The 20,999-nt window shown below is 48.1% G+C and overlaps 1 protein-coding gene across 1 annotated transcript in view; it reads left to right on the top strand.

Moving 5' to 3' along the window:
* The window catches only part of shank2b (SH3 and multiple ankyrin repeat domains 2b), a 1,049,335-nt gene that overhangs the window by 184,236 nt on the left and 844,100 nt on the right, over positions 1–20,999 (top strand). The window contains exon 10 of the mRNA XM_038808421.1: positions 2,618–2,684. Within this exon, the coding sequence (XP_038664349.1) occupies positions 2,618–2,684 (67 nt within the window). The remainder of the gene's footprint in view (positions 1–2,617; positions 2,685–20,999) is intronic.

The raw sequence follows: 20,999 nt of genomic DNA, 5'->3' as shown, positions 1-20,999 counted from the left end.
CCCCACTGAAATCCACCCCCCACTGAAATCGCCCCCCCTCCACTGAAATCCACCCCCCCACTGAAATCCCCCCCCCACTGAAATTCACCCCGCCATTGAAATCCACCCCCACTGAAATTCACCCCCCCCACTGAAATCCCCCCACTGAAATCCCCCCCCCCCACTGAAGTTCATCGCGCCCCCGTCTGGAATTGCCCTTGAACTGAGCATTTAATAGTCAACCACATTGCTGTGGGTCTGGAGTCACATGTAGGACAGACCGGGTAAGGATGGCAGATTTCCTTCCCTAAAGGACACGAGTGAACCAGATGGGTTTTTATCTGGTTTCATGGTCATCATTAGACCTTTTCAATTCCAGATTTTTATTGAATTCAAATTTCACCATCTGCAGTGGTGGGATTTGAACGTTGGACCCAGAGCGTTACTGTGGGTGTCTGGATTACTAGCCCAGTGACAATTCCACTACGCCAGTGCCTCCTCCCTCGTGGAAATTCACACAGCTTCAGATATTCAGCATCAGTGCTGTGTAGAAATTCCCCCCACTCCACTCAACCTTCAACCCTCCCAATGGAATATCACACACTCTCCCCTCTCTCTGGTTACTCAACATCTCGCCAGAAGATCAACTCCAACCTCACCCAGACCCCTCTGCACCCGTCGTTTTGATGTATCATCACAGTTGTAATACAGGAAATGCAGCAACCAATTTGCACATAGGAAGTATCTACACAAGCAAAAATAACCAGATGATGCGCAGAGCTCCAGAGGATTGGTAATCGCCGTCAGATTGCCATTCTACCTCTTTCACTTGCCCAGGTCTGGGCCTGGCGAGAAATAGGCGGTGTAATAGCTGCTGGCTCCTCCCAGTGCAGGGGCAGCAGTGTCAGGGGAAGTGAAGTCTCGCCACCTTTCCACTGCCGTGGTTTGTTTACGGAACCCAGCCACTTTGAGAAGCCAGGGAGAAGGTGAGTATTTCAGGGAAGGGGGTTTCGGGGGGGTAGGGTGGCTGGGAGGGGGAGGGGGATTTCGGCTGTTTGGGGTGGGGGTTGGTCAGAGAGGTCGTTGGAGGGATATTGGTGAACCGGGGTGCGGGGGGGGGGGGGGGGTCTCAGGAGGTTATAGGGGTATGAGAGGCTGTTGGTGGATTGGGAGAGTAGTTGGCGTTTGGGGAGATTGTTGGGGGATTGGGAGGTAAATTGGGTTACGGGATAATGAGGAAGTCTGCAGGGTAGTCGGTGATGGGAGGGTTGTCGGGGTGGGGGTAGGATGTAGTCGGGCGTTTGGAGTGGGGGCTGGAGAGGGTAATCTTGGGGTTGGGGGTTAGGGTGGGTAGTCGGGGCAATCAGCATGTGGGGTTTGGTGGGTAGTCGGGGGGTGGTGGCTAGGGAGAGTAATTGGGGGGGTTAGAGGCCGCTGGGGGGTGGGGGATTTTGTCAGTGAGTCAGGGGGATAGTCAGGATGGGAATGGCAGTCAGGGGTCCTGAGGGTCATTACCATAGATACGCCAGAGTTGGAAGATATTTTAATCCTTCTAACCTTTCCTGGGTAACTATTCTGCTCAGAGAGTCTGAACCATTCAAGGTTGAAATCAGTGCAGTTGCCCGTCTCATGTTTAAACTTCCCAGACAATCATTGCAACCTTTGGGATACCTCTGGGATATAAACCTCTTGCGGGCGGCACGGTAGCACTGTGGTTAGCACAGTTGCTTCACAGCGTCCCAGGTTGGATTCCTGGCTGGGGTCACTGTCTGTGCGGAGTCAGCACGCGGTGGCGAGAGGTGGTGGGCATCCATTGCTTTTCCTCAAAGTGAGACAGTTTGAGGCATCTCAGTTTGATGTCCGATGTGAAAGTATTGCAGTGGAGGGTTTGCTAGCCACAGTTTCTGTTCCTGAGTCTGTGGAATGGGGCTGAACTCACGTCCCTTTGCATCCTTGAACGATTGCTGCCAATGAGCCGAGGCTTAGTACTGAAGGTAACGCTGTCGAAGCTGTTGCAACTTGTTGCAAACCCACCGTCTCCTGTTGCTATCGGCTGCTGATCCTGCATTCAGCAGCTGCTTTGCTGATGAGCATGGCAGCCCCATCAAAAAGTGATTCGTGTTCAGTTTCTGTTTCAGCTTAACCCAAATCTGCAGAAGTAATTAATGTCGCTCAGCAAACGATGAAAGTTGTAGTTTCTCTGGCTGGGTAGGGGAGTTTCTGAACAATATTTCTTACAAACAGAAATAGGGTAGTCCCCTGCACCGAAACATTTATTTACTGGGTAGCCATAATACTTAACAAAAGTGTCACATCAGTCTGAACAACTCTGCATTTTTTAACATGACAAAAATGAGAGTTAAGCTAAAATTCTGTTGTCATTGGTTTGATTGTGATTCTGCAATGTTCTGCAATAAAATGGCTTTTTTCAATCTATGCTTTAAATAATTGTGTTGGAGTTCAACTGACAACATATTCAGTTCCCTCTGCATTCTATATTACCCCGCTACCAAATGCATTTTTTGAAAGCTTCCTTGCTAATAGCCACTGTGCTGTGCTTGTGACTGAAATTAAGAGCTCGTCAATCTTGACACCTGTCAATCTGTCATTCAGGATGATTGTACAATCTGTTTTGCAGGTGGCTATAATAGCCGGCAACTTTGAATTGGCTGAATTCATCAAGAACCACAGAGAAACAGATATTGGTGAGTCAAGATTCAAATAAGACAGATGCCAAACAATGTTTAGTCACGATTGAACTTGGGCCTTTTGTTTGCTCTTTACAATGACCGATGCTTTAGTCGCAGGTAAGGTTATACTTGTGTCCGTTGCTCAGCCGTGGAAAGTGTTGCAGCTCAGGATTTACAGACAGGATAATTCAAGAACAAACCAGAAAAGGATTGGTGTTACCTGCCCAGAGTTATTACTGAGGTACAATCTGGAAAATGTACCCGGGATGCACTGAGATTGTGGTGGCCTTGCTTAATTCATTTGCAGAAAAGTGAATCTCCCACAGTTGAGCAGTGTAACTGAAACTAATTGGCTATTGATTGGAACAGTTCAAACAGAGCTCAATGTGTCTGAATTAAACTAATTCGAACCGAAAATGTCTTCAAGTAATTGATGCAGCCTAATAAACAGGTCTTTTGTAACAAGGACAGATCGATTGATTGTATTTGAAACCATTTTAAATTACATTTAAAATTATTATAGCATTACCATGAGAAACAGACGTGAGTGAAGGCCCAGTTGAGGGCAGGTCATTCTGAATTGATATGACTGAAGGTGTCTGTGCCCTGAGATTTTGGGGACATGGTGATGAGCAACCTGAACAAGCGCAATCAATGGAAACTCACTATTTGGACCTGGGGACAGAGACAGGTGTGAGGTGCGAACCTCTTAAGGCAAATAGACTTTTGAACCTGCATTAAAGATCATAGAAGCTCAAGTGGCTATTAATGTAACTCAATTATATTTCAAATTCAACAATCTTTTCTGTTACATCAAGTTCGCTTTGTGGGGGTCGGTGGAAGGATTCACTCAAGAGATGAAACCGTTGATCGATTTCTTCAAAGAGGATTGAGGGGTGAGGGGGGAGGAGTAAGTGGTTTCACAGGGAAGACAGGATGTTGCTGGGGGTCGGTGTCGGGGGGCTGGAGGGTGGGGTTGTGCTGGGGGTTCGGTGTCGGGGGCTGGAGGGTGGGGATGTGCTGGGGGTCGGTGTTGGGGGGGCTGGAGGGTGGGGTTGTGTTGGGGGTTCGGTGTCGGGGGCTGGAGGGTGGGGATGTGCTGGGGGTCGGTGTTGGGGGGGCTGGAGGGTGGGGTTGTGTTGGGGGTCGGGGGGGCTGGAGGGTGGGGTTGTGCTGGGGGTCGGTGTCGGGGGCTGGAGGGTGGGGTTGTGCTGGGGGTCGGGGGGGCTGGAGGGTGGGGTTGTGCTGGGGGTCGGTGTCGGGGGCTGGAGGGTGGGGTTGTGCTGGGGGTTCGGTGTCGGGGGGGCTGGAGGGTGGGGTTGTGCTGGGGGTCGGTGTCGGGGGGGCTGGAGGGTGGGGATGTGCTGGGGGTCGGTGTCAGGGGGGCTGGAGGGTGGGGTTGTGTTGGGGGTTCGGTGTCGGGGGCTGGAGGGTGGGGTTGTGCTGGGGGTCGGTGTCGGGGGGGCTGGAGGGCGCGGTTGTGCTGGGGGTTCGGTGTCGGGGGGCTGGAGGGTGGGGATGTGCTGGGGGTTCGGTGTCGGGGGCTGGAGGGCGGGGGTGTGCTGGGGGTCAGTGTCAGGGGGGCTGGAGGGTGGGGATGTGCTGGGGGTTGGTGTCGGGGGGCTGGAGGGTGGGGTTGTGCTGGGGGTCGGTGTCGGGGGGGCTGGAGTGTGGGGTTGTGCTGGGGGTTGCTGTCGGGCGGCTGGAGGGTGGGGATGTGCTGGGGGTCGGTGTCGGGGGGGCTGGAGGGTGGGGTTGTGCTGGGGGTCAGTGTCAGGGGGGCTGGAGGGTGGGGTTGTGCTGGGGGTCGGTGTCGGGGGGCTGGAGGGTGGGGTTGTGCTGGGGGTCAGTGTCAGGGGGGCTGGAGGGTGGGGATGTGCTGGGGGTCAGTGTCAGGGGGGCTGGAGGGTGGGGATGTGCTGGGGGTCGGTGTCGGGGGGCTGGAGGGTGGGGATGTGCTGGGGGTCAGTGTCGGGGGGCTGGAGGGTGGGGATGTGCTGGGGGTCGGTGTCGGGGGGCTGGAGGGTGGGGATGTGCTGGGGGTTGCTGTCGGGCGGCTGGAGGGCGGGGTTGTGCTGGGGGTCGGTGTCAGGGGGGCTGGAGGGCGGGGTTGTGCTGGGGGTCGGTGTCGGGGGCTGGAGGGTGGGGTTGTGATATGGGTCGGTGTCAGGGGGGCTGGAGGGCGGGGATGTGCTGGGGGTTGCTGTCGGGCGGCTGGAGGGCGGGGTTGTTTGTTGGGTTGATGTGTTCCTCTGATGCTCTTTTGTCGCTCTTTTGATATTTTGTATATTTACATTTTTGATGAAAAACCTTCAATAAAACTACTTTCAAAAAGAGAATTTCGACAGACAAAATCAGATTTGAGTATAAGGCATTAAAAGTTCCTTCTTTTATTGAATGTTTCATCTTTTGATTTTGTTCTAATAAACAAATTGCTAGAAGTAACGGATTAGTTGTATTTTTTATTTTATTGCTTTTTTTTGTTCTTATCTGCTGTGGACTTTCTTGTGTAAAAAGGGGATTGATGATATTGGTGATATTGATGATGTGGAGATGCCGGCGTTGGACTGGGGTGGGCACAGTAAGAAGTCTTACAACACCAGGTTAAAGTCCAACAGGTTTGTTTCGAATCACTAGCTTTCGGAGCGCAGCTCCTTCCTCAGGTGAATGAAGAGGTCATACGCCTGAGGAAGGAGCTGCGCTCCGAAAGCTTGTGTTTGAAACAAACCTGTTGGACTTTAACCTGGTGTTGTCAGACTTCTTACGGTGATATTGGGTATTGGTGATATTGGATATTGGGGATATTGGATATTGGTGATATTGGATATTGGTGATATTGGGGATATTGGATATTGGGGATATTGGATGTTGGGGATATTGGATATTGGGGATATTGGTGATATTGGATATTGGTGATATTGGATGTTGGGGATATTAGATATTGGTGATATTGGATATTGGTGATATTGGATATTGGGGATATTGGAGATATTGGAGATATTAGATATTGGGGATATTGGATATTGGATATTGGTGATATTGGATATTGGTGATATTGGATATTGGGGATATTGGATATTGGGGATATTGGATATTGGATATTGGTGATATTGGATATTGGTGATATTGGATATTGGGGATATTGGATATTGGGAATATTGGGGATATTGGATATTGGGGATATTGGAGATATTGGGGATATTAGATATTGGGGATATTGGATATTGGGGATATTGGATATTGGATATTGGGGATATTGGTGACATTGGATATTGGGGATATTGGATATTGGGGATATTGGAGATATTGGTGATGTTGCATATTGGTGATATTGTATATTGGGGATATTGGATATTGGATATTGGGGATATTGGATATTGGTGATATTGGTGATATTGGATATTGGGGATATTGAATATTGGTGATATTGCGGATATTGGATATTGGATATTGGGGATATTGGATATTGGATATTGGTGATATTGGATATTGGGGATATTGGATATTGGTGATATTGGGGATATTGGATATTGGATATTGGGGATATTGGATATTGGTGATATTGGTGATATTGGCTATTGGATATTGGGGATATTGGATATTGGGGATATTGGATATTGGGGATATTGGATATTGGATATTGGGGATATTGGATATTGGGGATATTGGATATCGGGGATATTGGGGATATTGGATATTGGTGATATTGGATATTGGTGATGTTGGATATTGGTGATATTGGATATTGGGGATATTAGATATTGGGGATATTGGATATTGGGGATATATCGGGGATATTGGATATTGGTGATATTGGGGATATTGGTGATATTGGGGATATTGGATATTGGGGATATTGGTGATATTGGATATTGGAGATATTGGATATTGGGGATATTGGATATTGGATATTGGGGATATTGGATATTGGATATTGGGGCTATTGGATATTGGATATTGGGGATATTGGGGATATTGGATATTGGTGATATGGGTGGTATTGGTGATATGGGTGGTATTGGTGATATGGGTGGTATTGGTGATATGGGTGGTATTGGTGATATTGGATATTGGGGATATGGGTGGTATTGGTGATATGGGTGGTATTGGTGATATGGGTGGTATTGGTGATATTGGATATTGGGGATATGGGTGGTATTGGTGATATGGGTGGTAATGGTGATATTGGATATTGGGGATATGGGTGGTATTGGTGATATGGGTGGTATTGGTGATGTGGGTGGTATTGGGGATATGGGTGGTATTGGGGATATGGGTGGTATTGGTGATATGGGTGGTATTGGTGATATGGGTGGTATTGGTGATATGGGTGGTATTGGTGATATTTGATTGGCTACTGGGAAGAATCACTGAACTCAACAGCAAGAAGCGGAATAGAGACCAACTCCCATTGCTTTCGTCGGTCAATTATGTTGATTATCGTGTACATAAAATAATTTCTGATATTATTTCAAATGGACGCTGACAAGCCTTTGAGTTATAAAGTCTGTAGTTGAATCTCTTTGATCCTGAGCATGAAAGCCATGTTGCTTGTTTTCTGTTTTCCCAGTTAACAATTGTATTCAACGTTTACACTGACGTCACATTCTCAGTCAGGAGATGTGATGGGCTGCTTTAGAACAGTACAGCACAGAACAGGCCCTTCGGCCCTCAATGTTGTGCCGAGCCTGTTGTGATCACCCTACTCAAACCCACGTATCCACCCTATACCCGTAACCCAACAACTCCCCCCTTTAACCTTACTATTAGGACACTACGGGCAATTTAGCATGGCCAATCCACCTAACCCGCACATCTTTGGACAGTGGGAGGAAACCGGAGCACCCGGAGGAAACCCACGCACACACGGGGAGGACGTGCAGACTCCGCACAGACAGTGACCCAGCCAGGAATCGAACCTGGGACCCTGGAGCTGTGAAGCATTTATGCTAACCACCATGCTACCGTGCTTTGTTGGCACTGCTGCGCTCACCATGTGACTTTCCCCTCATCTACTGACATTACCCCACCTAACTTAGTGAATGGTTTCAATTGAACCTACGGGTCTGTTCACACCTGATTTAGAAATTTATCTACGAGAGTCTTGAGTGTAAAAAGTATGAAGTGGAATTCAATATACTAATTATTGAAAGGAGAGCTGTTCCTGTAACTTGTCAATACTGAGGATGTTAGGCAATGACTGTGATCAATCTGTGTGTTTTGGAAGAAGACTTGTTCGACCCTCTGGGGTAGAACTGCGGAAAATCAAAGCAGGTGGTATCACATCAATGGTCCCTTACCCCCCCCCCCCCCCCCCCAACCAACCCAATTTTGAATTCAATTAGCCTGGCTGGAAATGCATATCAAGGTAGGGTATACCTGGAACCAATCAGTACTGCTTTGTCTGCTTGACATTACCGTCAAGTCAAACTTTATTCCCATTTTCTTATGAAAATCATTAAATATGTTGAAACAATCTTCAGATGTCATCCAAGTCTGTAAGGTCAGTGGGAGTGTTGATGGTGAATCCGTACAGTGCAAAGGTTATCACAGAGTCCCTTCCTGGCACTAGTTGTTTGAAGTGATCCCACTGAAAAAAGCCATCACTTTGTGAATTCCTAGCTTCAAATGTTTACTTTTCCAGCTCGGTTTATCAATTTAAACTGAACTTATGTGGGCTCGTACAAAGGCAAAGTGTAAATGAAAACAGGGCATGTCGGGACTATCTGGCAGTGCCGACATCGTAAGAGTGACTACACTTCAAAGGCGTCTTATTGGCTGGAAAGTGCTTTGTTACATCCGGTGGCCATGAAAGGCACTACATAAATGCAAGTTCTCCTTCTTTCTTCCAAAGGTCTGAGGACTCGATTGCGAACACGAAACTATCTGGAATAAATGCCGAATATACTTTTCCCAATGGCAGTACATTTCTTGCTCAACATTTTAGCTGAAATTAATTTGCTGAATGTACACTTTTAATTTTCTTTATTCCAATAACCTGCCTATTTTTAAGGTGTGGCCTGGAGGCTTACTGAATGGCGTAGAATGTGGAAACTTTTAGTTTCTGCAGCCCGAGGGTACAGGTCTTCCACTTTGCCACAGGTTGTAACTAAAGGCATTGAGAGTACATTTTACATTCAACCTGACACTTACTGACCAACTTCTCTGGGTGGACCTTCTGGAGACGATAGTCAATTCATCTCTTGCAAGAGCAACATGAAGCTTTGTCCAATCGTAATTAGCACTTTCCCAAAAGAACAACTGGATGACAGATGTCTTATAGTTTTCATGATGAATGTTTAAATCCATTCATCAGAAAGGAAATGAAAAAAAAACAATTGAACTGAGTCTGGGAGACTGGAATCCTGTCCCAGTTACTCAGCTGATATCAAAGTAATCCATTTAGTCAGACAAAATTCAAACTCATTCCAATTTGTGATTATTTTCCCCCTCTTTTCTCCTCCTGCAGGGCCTCCAGTCTATGGCCTTGAAACATGACACCTTCTCGTCCTCACCAAGGTGCATTGTTTTCATCTGAGGCTTTACAAAGAGTCTGTCAGAAGCTTTTCAATCTTGGGGGGGAAATCAATGCCACCTCCAAACCGTCCTCATGCCAATGTGAATCATGGAATTTACAATGCAGAAGGAGGCCATTTGGCCCATTGAGTCTGGCCCCTTGGAAAGAGTATCCTACCTAAGCCCACGCCTCCAGCCTATCCCCGTAACCCAGTCGCACCACCGAACCTTTTGGACACTAAGGGCAATTTATCATGGCCAAACCTCCTAATCTGCACATCTTTGGACTGTGGGAGGAAACCGGAGCACCCGGAGGAAACCCACGCAGACATGGGGAGAACGTGCAGACTCCACACAGACAGTGACCCAAGCCGGGAATCGAACCTGGGACCCTGGAGCTGTGAGGCAGCAGTGCTAACCACTGTGCCAATACCAAGAGTCAATACAGAGGGACATGAAACCTGACCCCCTAACAAAGATCTTGGCTGTGATCAGCTGACTCTGGACCAATTATTCAATGTAGTGTCTTTTTGGCCTGTAGGACCTGCCTGGTCACTGGGTAAATTTACTGCAGATTCAGGAGGTAGTGGTTCGGAAGGGGGTGTGGTTTTGTCCCACGTTTGACTTCAACTCTTGTTTATATTCATGACCTGAGCCTTGAATGTTCCCCCCAGGCTGTGCAGCAGTGGGGAATGTGCGCCGGCCACTCGCCACAAGGTTCAACCCTGCAGAAAAAAATATGTCAGTGGGAACATGTACTGGGCACAACTAGCTCGGATTCTGTATCCAGTTTGGTTATTGTGTTGATGTTTACAGCTAGATGCAGCCTGTGTAAACAGGGGGATTAAATGCAGGAAGGAAGATAAAATTAATCCACCTTTCTTTGCCCAACCAGCCTGCAGCTGTGTGCCAGTATATCAGGGGCAGTGGAGGATTAGAAAACATCTGTGGAGCAGCGTGTGTGCCCTCTGTCACATGGGAGCAGCTGGAGTATGTCGGGGGCTTTAGACGCACTAATTATGTTGATGAAAATGTTAGATTTCTGGAAAGTCTTGTAATTGTTGTTGGGCCAATCCGGGCTGTTTTTCCTGACTTTCACATGATGCCGTGCATTTGATCTGATAAATTTCAGAGGGATTTATAGCTGTCATGGGATGCTCTTCCTCTTCCTGTGGACCAGGTTTGTTCCCGCTTGTTGTCCTCCCAGTTGCTGTGGCAAATAAGCTGCAATGTGTTTATTCACTCGGTTTCCTGTCACATTCGGTGGCAGCTGGGCCTGGTGTTTTGGGGCCTGGTTCAATGTTGGTTCCCGGTTCGAGCAGAGGGTCCCTGACCTGCAGATTTAAACCCTGGTGATCATCATTTCATCCAGAAGCAAAGTCATCACTCCCACCCCTCTTGTTTCCCGAATTAAAAATGTTGAGTTGTGTCAGGAGTGTTTGATGATTTGAAGAGTATCAACACTTTTGAAAACTCCAACTGTGAAAACAAAGAGGGGGTAGTAAAGCAAATTGACGCTTTTATCCGCACAAACCTCCCAGTTAACAAGGAACAGAAGCCTTTGGGGCCACAGAGTTACCCTCAACAGGAGAAAGTGGCAACGGACAGAATTGTTCCTGTCCAAATAATGCTGGCACATAGCGTGGCGATCAGCCGATTTGAGGGTTGGAGCATTTTGTTGATGTCATTTCCATTAAGATTTAAGAAGCAGAGATTGAGTGTACTCGATTTGAAACTTTGAGTCAACTCTGCAGAATGTTTGCATTAAGGATGCGGGAGGTATCTATTAAGAGAATAAATGCAGCATATTTTACAGCACAGAGGAATCAGATGTGACTATAATGAGTTGGAGTAAGACTAAATTCACATTGCACCTTCTCGTGCTAAACGTCACATCTGGATGTTTGGTTAGAGAAATGAAAACATAAAATGTCACAGCAGAATTTCACCCTGAAGCATGTCCAGGTAGTTTTACATTTTCTCATGTTTGTTTATGCTTAAACATTATTTTGCAAGCCCAGAGGAGAATGTTGGAGGCAATTTCTCGATGAATGTGTGAACAACATAACCTGTGAATTAGTGAACCCCGTGAGGGTGGTTTGTGGCAGCTGGCTGCGGCTGGTTTGCCATGTGCAGCACCGCCAACAACACGGGGTCCAAGTTCCCCCTTACCATCCCCACCCACTCAACCCTCCCCCTCGCCTGAAGGGGAGTAACCCTCAGCTTCAATCACCAGCAGTCAGTCAGCTTTCTCTGAGGACAACAAGCTATGGTCCTTGGGGACGATGGCAACTTTAATTTCACTGTTAACTGTGCATCAAGTCAATTTCTGAGCACGTTACAATGTGGATCTCGTTACTGAGTCTAAATCTCATCAAGATCCTTTCACCCATCAGTCCTACATTGGCTCCCACTGCAGCAGCGCTTCATTTTAAAATTCTCACCTTTGTTTTCATCCCCTCTATGTCCTCATCCTCTCCCTATCTCTATAATCTCCCTTTTCTACAGCCCTCCAAGACCTCGATGCCCCTTCCATTCAGGTCTCTTGAGCAGCATCAATTTGAATGGCACCACCATCGGCAATCAAAATGTCAGTTGCCTGTCCCCTAGATGCCCAAATTCCCTCCATAAACCTGTCCGCCTCTACACTACTCTCTTCTTTAAGATGTTCCTTAAAGCCGAAATGCTTACTTACCCTAAGCAAGTGGGTGGCATGGTAGCACAGTGGTTAGCACAGTTGCTTCACAGCTCCAGGGTCCTAGGTTCGATTCCCGGCTTGGGTCACTTGTCTGTGCGGAGTCTGCACGTTCTCCCCGTGTCTGCGTGGGTTTCCTCCGGGTGCTCTGGTTTCCTCCCACAGTCCAAAGATGTGCAGGTTAGGTGGTTTGGCCATGGTAAATTGCCCTTAGTGTCCAAAATGGTTGGAGGGTTACTGGGTTACCGGAATGGGGTGGAGGTGTGGGCTTTTTCTGCACTGTAAATTATGATTCTAATAGCGTCTAAGTGACTCAGTATCATATTTTCTTTTGCTTCTAAATAGCGACTTAGGACATTTTATGTTATAATCAAAAAAAAGCAACAAGGTTGACTATGTCTTATTTTAAGGCATGGCAGCTGTTGAAGGAGGTGAATAAAGGAAGACTGGGATGTAGATGGCGGGGGAGCCCGAACGAAATAATGTCAGGTGACGTGATATTCAAAATGTGCGTCTCCTGCAAGCAGCTGAAGAGGGAGGTGCAAAGCCACGTGGTTGGAGAAACGAGCAGAGGACTTGCCCTTGGGTAGATTATGATTAATATTTTGATGGTTTAGCCTAGGCTGGTTTAGCTCACTGGGCTAAATCGCTGGCTTTTAAAGCAGACCAAGCAGGCCAGCAGCACGGTTCGATTCCCGTACCAGCCTCCCTGGACAGGCGCAGGAATGTGGCGACTAGGGGCTTTTCACAGTAACTTCATTGAAGCCTACTCGTGACAATAAGCGATTTTCATTTTCATTTTTCATTTCATGGTGCTAAATTAATACAAATAGTTGTTGTTACCCTTGTATATTTTTGAGTTAGTGTGCAGTGACGTATAGTCGTTTGGTCATACTGAACCTGAGTGTTGTTGAGAAGGAGACATATTGTCAAAGTTCTGTGCCTCATCATTCAAATGAAAAGCTGAGGGATCTTTTTCAGCAATACGGATAAAATGTCTGGAATATTGAGCATTGTTACTCAGCATGGGTCTTTCTGTTTATCTATTATGTTAGTTGAAAAAGCTACCACTATCCAGGAACGTAGCAAAGAATAGATGAAGAATTGTAAATGATTAGTTGCGCAGCATTATACGTTGACAGTCTGAGATTTGCTGACAACAGTTCACAGCTTGTGTTATTTGTTCTGAGCCCTGAGAGTACCGTTTTCTGTTCATGAAAAGGAAGTTATTTATTTCTGTGCTGATGCTGTCACCAAGCTGGATTTGTACTGTGATTGCCCGATGCTGCACAGGAGGTTTCATTATCAATCTGTGCTGGTTTCTTGGTCCTGCTCAAATCAAGTTTTTATCCAAACTATTTCAAGGTGGCCATTAGCCTATTTACGCGAAAACGAGAATTGACGCCTTTCAATATTGCAGCGCGAGACAAATTAGAATATTACACTTCAAGACAATTTGGCCCCGTACTCAATAAAGTTTAGGAGAATGGAAGATTTATTTCATTGAAATACAGATAATCCTGCGAGAACTCGACAGGGTGGAAACCAGGAGGACGTTTCCACTTGTGGGGGAGAATAGAACTAGGGGCTCAGTTTAAGAATACAAAGTCCCCCTTCTAAGACTGAGATGAGGAGGAATGTTTTTCACTCAGGGGGTAGTTGTATGCGGGATTCCATTCACCTGAGCGCACTGGAGGCTGGGTCATGGAATTTATTCATGACCGAGTTAGACAGATCTTTGATAGCCATGGGTTCGGGGGTGGGGGGGAGGGGTTGCGGGGCCAGATAGAGTAACGGAATTGAGACCACAGCCAGGTGAGCCATGATCTTATTGAATGGTGCAGCAGGTTTGAAGGGCCAAATGGCCTGCTCCTGCTCCAAAGTCCGATGATCTTGTGGGTCCATCACCTATGCAGCTTTGCATTGCCCATGTCCAAAGCATAACTTGTTAGAAAATGTGATTTTAGATGAAATAGGGAATATTAGTTATAGGGAATGTAAGTGGGGGTTACTGGGTTACGGGGATAGGATAGCTATGTGGGCTTGAGTAGGGTGCTCTTTGTAAGGGCTGGTGCAGACTCGATGGGCCGAATGGCCTCCTTCTGCACTGTAAATTCTATGAAATTAATTTATGAAAATGGTGCAGTATTCATTAATTTTCACGGATTGACTATTTCACAAAAAATGGATGGCGTGGCAGAAAAATATTCCGAAATTGCCATTTCAAAAATCCCTTCCAAAACATTTTAAGCCCATAAAATGAAAATGGTAAATTCATATCGATGATGATAAACTAATGGCATTGTGGAATGTGACCCCCAAAACACAAAACCAGAAATCAGTTCCACATAATAAAAACAGCAGAATTGGGTTTGGTGGTTGTACAATATTGGTGAAGGATTCAGCTTTACAAGATGTTCACTGTTATTGCAGACACCAGGGGCGGAATTCTCCGCAAGGCCCGACGCCGTCGTGAAACCCGGAGAGGTTCACGATGGCGTCGGAGGCCGCTCTTGGACCCCTACTCCCCCCCCCCCCCCCCCCCCGGGGGGCTAGGAGGGCTGTGCCGTGAATCTCGGCCGTGGGGCCTTGTCGCTGGCGTCAAGGCCGGCGCGCCGAGAATGAAGCGGCCGGCGCGCCTAATGACGTCAGCCGTGCATGCGCAGGTTTGCCGGCTCAAACCCGCGCATGTGCGGCTGACGTCACGATGGCTGGCGGCTCAAACCCGCGCATGCGCGGTTGCCGTCTCCCCCTCCGCTGCCCAGCAAGACGTGGCGGTTTGATCTTGCGGGGTGGCGGAGGGGAAAGAGTGCGTCCCGTTGAGACGCCGGCCCGACGATCGGTGGGCTCCGATCGCAGGCCAGTCCCCTCCCGAGCACGGTCATGGTGCTCACTCCCCTCTCCACCCCCCACAAGCCACAAAACAGCTGCTGGCGCCATGTTCACGCCGGCAGCGACCAGGTGTGGTTGCCGCCGGCGTGAACTGGTTGGGAACGGCAGGCCGCTCTGCCCATCTGGGTCGGAAAATCGCGGGTCGCCGTGAAAAACGGCGACCCGCGATGCTCCGAGCGGCGTGTCGCAAAACACGACACGCCATTTTAGGGGGGGGGTGGGAGAATCGCGGGGGGGGGGGCCAGTGCGGCCCTCCTCCAATTCACCCACCTGGCGTGGGAGCGGAGAATCGCGCCCCCAGGGCTGAGATGGGGTGGGGGGGGGGGGGGGGGGGGAGGGGGTTATAACTGTGGGTCTTACTGTAAACCGGGTGCTATCAAATTAGCCACCCGTTTAATATTTTCAATCTAACTCAATTTTTTTCTCAGAAATATGTTGCTAGTTTCTTGCTGCAGTCTCTTGCGCCTTTGTAATTATAGTTTTCTAATAAACTTGACAAATATTCTTAACCTGGACGATTATGTTCGGTGGTTGACGGTCTCTGCCTCAATTCTAGCCACTCAAAACATCAAATGTTATTTAATTACCACACTATCAATCGCGTATTGGGGGAGATGGTCGTGTCATGGTAATCTCACTGGATTAGTAATCCACAGCAGGTGGTGGAATTTAAATTCAATTTATAAATCCAAAATAGAAAGCTAGTCTCAGTTTATCTTTGATTATTATTAAACCCCATCTGGTTCATTAATGTCCTTTAGGGAAGGAAATCTGCCGTCCTTACCCAGTCTGGCCTACATGTGACTCCAGGTCCACAACAATGTGATTGGCTCTGAACTGCCTTCTGTAATGGCCGAGCGAGACAGGGTTCAGGGATGGGCAACAAATGCTCGTCTTGCCAACAACGCCCACATCTCATCAAAACAAATAATTAACCTGACTGTAGCTAGTAATAATAAGATAGCAATAATAATATTCTGTTGATTAGTCTGTATGATTTGGTTGTTTGTCTCAAATTTGGAAGACTTTCAGGTCAAGTCTAATTCTGGAATCCGTTAAGTATTAGGATCCCAGACCAAAGCCCAACAGTGTCCAGGATAATGGACCAAATCACAGATATTTTAGTTTATTTTAAGACTGTGCAGAAAGAATGATCCACTCCAGGAGTGATTCATGATAAAATAGGGCTTTGGTGTTTCTAAAACAAAACTTTATTATAATTAAATATTAAACTTTCAACTTCACACCCAAAAAGAGCAGTTTACAATTACACTTTAGCACTACGATACAATTTCCCATTAAACAACAAGAAAAGAAACATATAGCTCTTAATCCACCTTGAAATTAGCAATGCATTGAATAATACTTGCTTCATATATTTGGTCCTGTTGGAACCCCTTCAGACTCTGGCTGAATATCTTTAAATAGCTACATCATCTTGATTGTTTCAGCCTCTTCCTTGTCTTCAGACAAGACTGCTCAGCTTTAAAATGTTATTACTGGTTTTGTTTGCCTATCTCACTGGGAAAGAAAACTGCCTTTATTTGTGGTCTAAATAAACATGTGTTGCCAGATCAGACTTCACTTCTAAAAGCCTTTTCCAAAAAAACCTCTCTTAGCTCCACCCAGCACTGACATCAACTCCTCAAAGCTAAAATGCAAATGAACTTTCCAGGGACTGAAAGCCCATTAACTCCTCAGGCACTGTCCCCAGTCAAGCCGTGATGCATTAGCCCAGACTGAAAAACACACTCCTTTGTCAATTTTACCTGCTGGCTGCTGAAACCATCCGGGCCCTGCAGAACAGATTTATCTTTAACAAAACATGTCCATTGCAGTCAAACACACTCTAACCCTCAGCTGTTAACCCTTAAATTGCCCGGTGAATTTATAATCCAATTTTTCAATTGTCACATAAGGAACATTTATCATAATCAGCTTGGTAGAAATCTAGCCCAAAAGTGATTATTTAGGATTAGTAATTTCCATCGATTTTACCAAAGATTCAAATTTCTTTGTTATGGAGTTTCCTTGTTATTGAGTTACTCGTTGTTTTGAAACAGATGTCCCATAACCGTGAGAGAGGCTTCATCTAGCATGGTGCAATGTTAACCCAGCCACCTTCTTTATTGTGGACATTAATGGCAAGGCCAAATTTTATTGCCCTTGAACTGAATGGCTTTTTCGACGATTTAAGAGGATATTTAAAGAGTCACATTTAGGCCAGACTGCGTAAGGACAGACGATTTCCTTCCTTAAAGGACATTAGTGGACCAGATGGAGTTTTGCTACAATTGACAATGGTTTCATGGTCTTCGTTACTGAAGCAAGTTTTTCAATTCCAGATTCTGAATTTAGTTTAGATTCCACCAGTCGCCATGATGGGATTTGTACCCTTATTTCCAGGAAATTAGGCTGGGTTTCTGGATAAACGCCACCGTCTCTTCCTGTGCCTCCCTGTGTGCAGTTGTGTGCTCAGCCGTGATGTAGGTTACATTAAATAAACTATGGGACTGGGCTGATATAATGATGATTTAACCCGGCACTAATTGTTCTCAACCAGTTGTCTTTCTGACCAGGATGAAGGGTGGGGGTATAACAGTGACAGAGAAACTCTGACGGTTACTCTTGATTTTCGGTATTTTGCAGAAGTTCTAATTAAGGAGCCCAGGCTGGTTTTCTGGAGTGTATGATGGAAGGGATAGTACATGATTTGTGGAAGAGTTCAGCTTGTTGGATTCATAAAGAACTTTTGTTATTCCATGTTACATTATGCTGTGCTGACACCCTGGGCTAGTGCGCTGTCAATTCCAGCCCCATCCATCCCGGAGTCACAACACAAGGGAATTAACCAATAATTCTGGCAAAAATGCCCAATGTTTTTGGCACTTGGCTGCACAATAATCGGCCACCAGGTTTGTAAGTGTAAACACAATTGCTGTTCATTTATAACAGGAAAAGCAATAAAATACACAGCAGACACAGTTGGTCAACTATTAGCTCATAGCTACCTTCCACTTTAACTCCCCCCACACACACACCCCCCACACCCCCCCACACCCCCCCCACACACACACACCCCACACACACACCCACACATACACACCCCCACACACACACCCCCACACACACACACACACACACCCCACACACACACCCACACACACACACCCCACACACACACACACACACCCCACACACACACACACCCCACACACCCCACACACACCCCACACACACACACCACACACCCCACACACACCCCACACACACACACACACACCCCACACACATCCCACACACACACACACACACACACACACATCCCACACACACACACACTCCCCACACACACACACACACACACCCCACACACACCCCACACACACACACACAGACCCACACACACACCCCGCCCCCCCACACACACACCCACACACACACACACACACCCCACACACACACACACCCCACACACCCCACACACACCCCACACACACACCCCACACACCCCACACACACCCCACACACACACACACACACCCCACACACATCCCACACACACACACACACACCCCACACACATCCCACACACCCCACACACACCCCACACACACACCCCACACACCCCACACACACCCCACACACACACCCCACACACCCCACACACACCCCACACACACACACACACACCCCACACACATCCCACACACACACACACACCCCACACACACACACACTCCCCACACACACACACACACACCCCACACACACCCCACACACACACACACAGACCCACACACACACCCCGCCCCCCCACACACACACCCACACACACACACACCCCACACACACCCCACACCCCCCACATCCTATACACACCCCCGCCCCCCCCACACACACACACCCCACACACACACCCCACCCCCCCACACACATACACCCACACACACACACACACCCCACACACACACACACACCCCACACACACACACACACAAGACAGACAAACACAGAGGGGTGGAAAAGTGGTAAAAAAAATGTAAATGGAATGGAAAAGAATCTTTGCTTCAGATAATGGTTCTTCACATGCTTTCTTCATGGCATGCACGGTAGCACAGTGGTTAGCACAGGTGCTTCACATCTCCAGGGTCCTAGATTCGATTCCCGGCTTGGGTCACTGTCTGTGCGGAGTCTGCACGTTCTCCCCCTGTGTGCGTGGGTTTCCTCCGGGTGCTCCGGTTTCCTCCCACAGTCCAAAGATGTGCAAGTTAGGTGGATTGGCACCAATCAAGCGTGTGTTCGCACCAGTCGCAGCGTGCATGCGCAGACCCACAGCACCCGTTTAATGCCGGTATTGGCAGCTGGAGCTGCGTGAGTCACTCCAATGCCGTGCTGGCCCCCCGTATTGCTGAGGATCGCTGCTCCTGGGGTGTGTTGACGCCGTCGTAAAACGCGACAGCACTTAGCCTCAGGATCAGAGAATCCTACCCCTCGGGCGGTATTCTCCGCTCCCGATAAAAACCGGGATGGCTGTCGTGAAATCGGCCGAGCTTCACGACGGCCTCGGGGCCCGCTCCCCACATCTAATTCACCCCCACCCCGGGGGGGGGCTAGTAGCGGGCCCCCGTGGAAACGGCGCTTTTCTGATGTCATCTGCGCATGCGCGGTTTGCCGGTTCCAACCCACGCATGCGCGGATGACATCAGCGCGCAGACGGCACGAACCCGCGCATGCGCGGTGCCGTCTTTCTCCACCGCCGCCCGGCAAGACGTGGCGGTTTGATCTTGCCGGGCGGCGGATGGGAAATAGTGTGTCCGTTTTGGACGCTGGCCTGACGATCGGTGGGCACCAATCGCGGGCCTGTTCCTCCGGAGCACAGTCGCGGTGCTCCCGTCCCGATCGGGCCCCTAGATGCCCCAAATGGGCATCTGGCGCCCGTTTCACGAATGCAGCGACCAGGTGTGGTTGCTGCCGTGGTGAAACGGGTGTGAAGGGCCGTCCGCTCGGCCCATCGGGCTCGGAGAATCGACGTTTGCCGTGAAAAACGGCGAGCGGCGATTGTTCCGAGCCGGGGGGGGGGGGGGGAGATGAATCGCTGGGGGCGCCGGGGGGGGCGTAAAAAATGTCGGGAGACCCTCCCACGATTCTCCCACGCCACGTGGGGAGCGGAGAATTCTGCCCTCCCATCTCTGCTTAAAATTGTGTTCCCTCATTCTAATCTCCTCCCCAAGGGGAATTATCCTCCAGCTATCTGTTCTATCACATCTCTTCAGGGGTTTATGTCTCTATAAGATAATCTTTCTAAATTCCAATTGGTATCGACCCAACTCTGGCTCTTCATCCCAGGACTGAGTCGAATGAACCTTCTCTGAACTGGAGTGAGGAGGCATTGGAGGTTTTGGTGGGTTTAGAAGTGGACAAATCCCCAGGTCCGGATGAGTTGTGTCCCGACCTGGTGTGGGAGGCAAGAGAAGAGATTACAGGGCCCTGAACCAAATCCTAAATTCTTCTCTGGCCAAAGGGGAGGTACTGGAGGATGGCGAATGTGATTCCACTTTTCAAGAAGGATGTTAGAGATAAACCAGGGAATTACAGACCAGTGAGTCTCATGTCGGTGGTTGGGAAAATAGTGGAAAAGATTATGAAGGCAAGAATTAATCTCCACTTGGAGATGCAACGTTTGATCAGGGAGAGTCAGCATGGCTTTGTCACAGGGAGATTCATATGGGAAGGTTTGATCAGGGAGAGTCAGCATGGCTTTGTCACAGGGAGGTTCATACGGGAAGGTTTGATCAGGAATAGCATGGCTTTGTCACAGGGAGGTTCATACGGGAAGGTTTGATCAGGAATAGCATGGCTTTGTCACAGGGAGGTTCATACGGGAAGGTTTGATCAGGGAGAGTCAGCATGGCTTTGTCACAGGGAGATTCATACGGGAAGGTTTGATCAGGGAGAGTCAGCATGGCTTTGTCACAGGGAGGTCACGTCCAACAAATTTGATTGAATATTTTGAGCATGTGACCAGATGTGTAGATGAGGATTGTGCAGTTGATGTAGTTTATATGGATTTCAGCAAAGCCTTTGACAAGGGCCCATATGGGAGATTAATAAAGAAGGTAAAAGCACATGGGATCCAGGGTAACTTGGCAAGTTGGATCTAAAATCGGTGTTGTGATTGGAGACAGAGGATGGTGGTAGAGGTGGTGGAAGAGGCTGTTTGTGTG

The sequence above is a fragment of the Scyliorhinus canicula genome, chromosome 9 (genome assembly GCF_902713615.1).
Source record: "Scyliorhinus canicula chromosome 9, sScyCan1.1, whole genome shotgun sequence".
NCBI classification, from domain to species: Eukaryota; Metazoa; Chordata; class Chondrichthyes; order Carcharhiniformes; family Scyliorhinidae; genus Scyliorhinus; species Scyliorhinus canicula.
This window is presented reverse-complemented; position numbering and strand designations above follow the sequence as displayed.